General features: G+C 34.1%; 1 protein-coding gene across 4 annotated transcripts in view; it reads right to left on the bottom strand.

The window, feature by feature from the left end:
* The window catches only part of SLC39A11 (solute carrier family 39 member 11), a 383,748-nt gene extending 377,972 nt beyond the window's left edge, over positions 1–5,776 (bottom strand). For 2 of the 4 annotated variants that reach the window (XM_081321877.1, XM_081321874.1), the window contains exons 1-2: positions 5,675–5,771; positions 2,896–3,031 (exon numbers count right to left, since the gene is read on the bottom strand). In XM_081321877.1, the coding sequence (XP_081178003.1) occupies positions 2,896–3,003 (108 nt within the window). In that variant the 5' untranslated portion in view covers positions 3,004–3,031; positions 5,675–5,771. Of the gene's footprint in view, positions 1–2,895; positions 3,032–5,322; positions 5,342–5,674 lie in introns of those variants that run through there. The other 2 variants (XM_081321875.1, XM_081321876.1) reach the window with 2 other exon arrangements.
* Positions 5,777–6,000: the final 224 nt, after the last annotated feature.

A 6,000-nucleotide genomic window follows, 5' to 3' on the forward strand; every position in this document is an offset into this window, starting at 1 on the left:
AGCCAAATTGAATAGGAATAAGATTGTGACTGAAAGAATACTAATTCTGAAATATAGTAAATATCTTTAACAAGTAACATTAAATTTAGCTTTAGTGTAATTTGCTTGTTTAGTGTAGCTCAAACTGGAAATTATATTTCTAAAGCATTAGTTTGGATCACTGGAAAGAAAAAAGATTTAATATTTATGATTCAAAAATATAAATATGTGAGAAACATATTTTTAAAGACCTTTGCAGCTTGTTCTCATATATACCCTGCCACAAAGGAACAACTAAAATTATGAAATTTAGAATCTACCAAGCTTCCCTCCCATGGACAGAAGACAATCCATGGGAAATGTGAATCCGTAATCCATAGCTTTAGCAGCAATAATAAATCTAATTATGCTATGCATATTTAAGTTAGCCAAACCCTGGAGCAGTGGTAGCAATCTTTTATCACAATGGCAAGCCCTTTAATATTATATATTGTTAATCATATAAGTAAAGAAATGAGGAAAACTGTGGTTAAAGAAATTGTTTGATCCAATAATAGAATTTCATTGAGAATTGATGAATCAACCACAATAAGCAAAAAAACTAGCCTCATAGTATTTGTTCGATGCTGTATCGAAGGTATGGGAATGAATTCACCAGTAAATTTGTTTTTGGACTTGGTAGAACTTGAAAAAGTAACAGCAGAAGGAATATTTGATTCCTTACTCTAATGTCTTTACTCTTATAGGATGACAGAAGATTATTTGAAAAAAAATATTTGATTTCTCTGGCATGCGATGGCGCCGCTGTGATGATGGGATGTAAAAGTGGAGTGAAAAAATTGCTGTCAGAACGTTTTCCTTCTATTATAGTTTGGCATTGTGCTAATCACAGACTAGAATTATCAGTAGGTGATGCTGCCAAGGAAACTTCAGGAATAAATAGATTCCAATCATTTATTGATAAACTGTGTGTCATATACCATGCTTCACCAAAGAATAGCAGAGTTGCATTCATGTGCAGAATTACTGGGGACCGAGCTGCTGAAAATTGGAAGAATTTTAAGAATTTTAAGTACCCATTGGGTGTCATCTAGTTTGCGTACAGTTTTGGCTGTGTGGAATAATTTTGAATCCCTTGTGTATCATTTTGAACAAGCAAAGCATTTTGATCCTACAAGAGATAAACATGATAAATGCACTTATGATGGCTTGAAAAGAAAAATAACATCTACAGAATTTTTATTGGACCTAGGATTGATGTGTGACGCTCTCCAAGAATTGTCAGATTTAAGTTTGGATCTACAGGACCGCAACATCGACTTGTATAAGGCAAATAAGAAAATAAAAATACTGGTACAAGTTTTTGAAGAAAGAAGACAGAACTTTGGGCCCTATTATAAATGTGCTGTTGCTGCTGTAAGTGATCTTCGCTTTCGTGGAATTTTACTTCACAAAAGAGATTCAAAAAAAGATCCTCCCATTGACCCATGTATATTTTATACAAAATTGAAAGAGTCAATTGAAAAAAAGATTACTTGATAGCAAAGACTATGAGTTGGCGTATTGGTCTCACGTACTTGATCAAAAACATTGGCCTGAAGATGTTAATACTCAACTGACATTTGGAGAAGTGGAAATTAGAAACTTATCAATCAGACTGCAACTAAATGAAAGAGAAATGATTCGTGGATTCCGTGAATACATTCTCGAAAAGACATATCCAGAAAAACTGTTGCATTTGATACGGACTCTGAATACCATTCCTATTTCTTCAAGTGAATGTGAACGTGGGTTTTCACAGATGAATCTAATTGCCACCCCAACAAGAGCTTCGTTAAAGACTAAGACAATTTCAGCACTTTTGTTCATCAAACTTGTCGGACCACCTCTGAGACTTTTCGATCCTTCAAAGTACGTTGATCTGTGGTTACTCAGAGGACGACATTTGGCCATAGATACTAAGAGCAAGGAAAGGAGTCGAGAAGATTTGCCAGACGAGAATTGGACAAAAGTTTGGAATTTTCTATGAACATTTGCCTTAAATACAATAAATTAAATGTATGTTAAGAATTGAATATATAATTGTTTAATTATATAAATAAATATATAAATAAAATTATATAAATGAAAGATTAACAAGATGAGAGTTCCGGCACCTTTTTTTTTTTTAGAAAAAAAGCCCTGAGTACCACCACGCAGGCGGGGAATGCTGAGAGCTATAATAGCAGTGTATCTGAAGGGCATGAACCAGGGAAACCTACTGTAAACACATACTGGTTAGTTCTTCTGTCCACCAAAATTCAGGCTAATAGAAGAAGCACAAAAAAGGGAATTTCTCCTTCAATTTTAGCATACCTCTTTCACTGTTTAGGAACCTAGCCAACTGCCTTTTGCAACAACTGTAAATTCCTGAAACCTTTCAAGGGTAGTCCCAGATGTCAGGACATGGGTTAAAGATAGCCATAATAGCCATGTATTTAAAATAAAATCTGATTACTACAGTTGATAAGTATGGTTTGGGATATCATAAATATAACTCTCAAAGTGTTTTAGAAGGATCTATTCTACTAAAACCTAGATAATAATCTTTCAAATTTATGATATCAGAAGACTCATTTATCTGTAGTAGCAATTTGGTTTAGTCTTCTAAAAAAATGCAAAAGCTAGAGACAAGCATCTCTAGCCAATCTCAGTTAAATGTTGCAGAGTATTAATGAAAGGTATAACATTTTAATACCAAGCTCATTTCTTTTTCCGTCTATATTACATAACTCCCACATGCCATAACTAGTATTTATGATGATCATCAGATTCATACTTATACTCCACACTCACATTTTTATCACACTTAATGCTGAAAATGACATTTTCCATCCTCTAATTTTGAAATTTGCACCAAAAAAGTTCGGGACTCACCTGCCCACTGGAAAAGATAAATACAAGTGCTGAGCCAGCAGCTGTCAATCCCCACGTCAGTAAGGTTCCTAGCAGTGCTTGCAACACTGGATTGTAACCAAGTATCATAATGAGTAATCCTGGGTTTGAAGACCTGCTAAACATGAAAAGAACATTAGGTAGCAAACCTAAAATCTGAACTAATCAAAATTAAGTATTATTTTAGAAATACATTTTGTCTATTGGTCTATAGCTATAAAGTGTCTCCTCCTCAAAGTGTTTCCTTGAAGTTGGCAATATGTTACCTATCATCATCATTTATGCATAAAGTGCTTGTTTATTCATATATTATTAGATATTTGTAATTAAATATAACCAACATTAGAGCAAACCACTATCCCTCAGGCTCATCCTTATTTAAATATGGCTCTGGACCCACGTTGGCTTTATAGACGTTTTTCGAAAATAAAAAAGAGAAGCAGAATCATGTTTCCAATAGAAGTGTGTCTGCCTGTCCAAGTTTGGGGGTGGTGGTGAAGCAATATTATCTGCTTGCCTTCTGGTCAATTGTTATTTTGTGATTGGCCACACCCACCAAGTAGGAGCCATTTAGTTAAAAGATCAATAGCAATAGCATTTAGATTTATATACCGCTTCACATGCTTTACAGCCCTCTCTAAGCGGCATATTGCCCCCAACATATTGTCCCCAGAAGGATGAAAGGATGGAAGGCTGAGTCAACCTTGAGCCCCTGGGAATCGAACTGCCGAACTGCTCTCAGTCAGGAGAATTAGCCTGCAATACCACATTCTAACCACTGCGCCACCACGGCTCTTTACGAGACCTCTCATGGCAGTCATTGGATGAAACCAATAACCACATGCCTTCAACGTTTCAAATATTCACAACCCAAAATATTACCCATTCTTGTAAAGAAGGATAACGAGCAATATAGGAGATATTATAAGGAGTGGGTCCTTGGACAATTTATCTCATCCTTCAATTCCTCATAAAAATGGAATGTGGTTTCAATTTTTTTTAAAAAAATATTAATTTTTCACAATAACAATCCTCAGTGCCTAGTAGTGTATAGCATTTTGCACTGGTTCATATATTTTGAGAAAAACAATCAATAATAATTAATTAACAGTTAATAATTGTTGTAATTCCATAATTGGTGTATTAATTAATAGTATATTTCTTTGATCTTCCCTTCTCCCAATATTCTCCTTCAACGTTAAAAAAGTATAATTCTTAATATTTTCAATGCAGTTAAATAAAAACTTTTTTCATATTTGCACAAATAATGTCTATGTATGACATTTTTTCTTAACTTATATTGCTTTTATAAAAATCATCTTATTAGTTCACCATGTATCCTATTTTCATAGTTCTTATTTAAGCTTAATTTTCCTTTAATATTCAAACCATCCTTATCAGTCATAATTTTCTCGATATTAATCATCTAAATATCCAGATTTTCCATTTAGGTACACAATCCCAATGTTTTCATATTTCACGCATTGTAAAAATACTATACTGCTTATCTATCTTGTAAACATCTACCTATAGCATCTTTTCTGATCCATTTATATTTCACTTATATTTGTAAAAGTTAATTTGTTAAATCACTATATATCCCATTTTCAAAATTTCTTATTTGTTTAATTTCCCCTCAGTATTTCAGTCATTCCTTAGTCCTAGTTCATTTCAACTTAATTTACCTTTAGATTTCAAACTTTTCATTCACATACATCATCCCAATATCTTTATATTTCATATATTGCGAAGAATACTATATTACTTATATCTCTTATCCCTCTTATTGTGGGGCCCCTTTATCTGTTCTTTTAACCATATTCAAACAGGGCTCATGTAATGCTCCATCTGGTAGGGCCAGTCAAATCTCTTGAATCTATCACTAGCCTTCTTGCAATTCTTTCTAAGCATGCGAGTCCTTCACGAACCGAGATTTATTTCTAGCCAAATTTACACATTGCACTAAACCATAAGCTGTTTTAATAATGATTTAATGAGCAAGCATAGGTGTCTGGTTTGTATTAAACCATAAATCATTGTAAGGCACATCAGGTGAGTTCCTAATCTTTGGGTTGTGTTTTTGACTTTAAGAGGATTGGCCGAACTGAAAGAAAATTAATTTTGCCTTTCAAGTGAAGCATTAATTCTCGTTAAGTTAGTGATTAGCAACAACGGGGAGGGAGAAGAAACGGTCACAGAACATTCTCCTACCGTCGATTTCTGCCCGAAAAGGTTCTTAAGATTTTTGAGAATTTGCAACCCTACGGAAGGGTCGAGGAGGCACTATTCCATGTTACTTAATCAGTCTATATGAAGTTCCACAATAATCTTATCGTCGCCAATTTAACAATTTCAAACAATTAAGATTTCTTCTATTTTAATCACACTATCTAATCTATCCATACGGACCATTTTCATTTCTGTGCAGCTTTGATAGTCCACCCATAACGTGAAAGGCATCAAAATGAATGAATAGGTCCGTTTGCCACACCGTAAAATATATAAAAGAACAACTATTTGCAGTCCATTTTTAAAACAATCCGTAAAAAAAATTAAGATAAAATTGACAAGTAAAAATTGTTAGATCATTTTTTCCCAGTGCTAATCCCGGTTTGTTTGGTTTTTTAAAAAAAGATAAAACCTCCTAAAATATACCACAAGGATTTTGCCTGCCTGGGTGCTTATTTTCAATGTATTCTCCTGGATTTTTAAAAAAAAAATAATAACCCATTCTATTTAAAAATAATAATTCACTACATACACTCAATAAGATCACCCAGACGTTGCAAAATACAGCAGATATTCCAATTCCGGCAGTCGCTTCCTGGTTCCTTTGTACACGTGTCTCTTAAACCGACGTGGCTCCACCTACTAGTCTGCTTCAGCCATTGGCAAAGCAGCCTGAAATAGCAGGCTAGATTCTGCGGTACACGTCTATTGATTTCTGTAAAACGTGAAGCGAGTGGCTCAAAAGGAGACTTTGACTGTGCGATAGGATGATATGGTTTCTAACTATCAGAGTTTACCAAGACAGACAAACAAAAATCACAGCTGACAGACTTTTAAAAAACCGTACTTGTTTTTACA

The sequence above is a fragment of the Vipera berus genome (assembly GCF_964194415.1).
Source record: "Vipera berus genome assembly, chromosome: 2".
Classification (NCBI taxonomy): Eukaryota; Metazoa; Chordata; class Lepidosauria; order Squamata; family Viperidae; genus Vipera; species Vipera berus.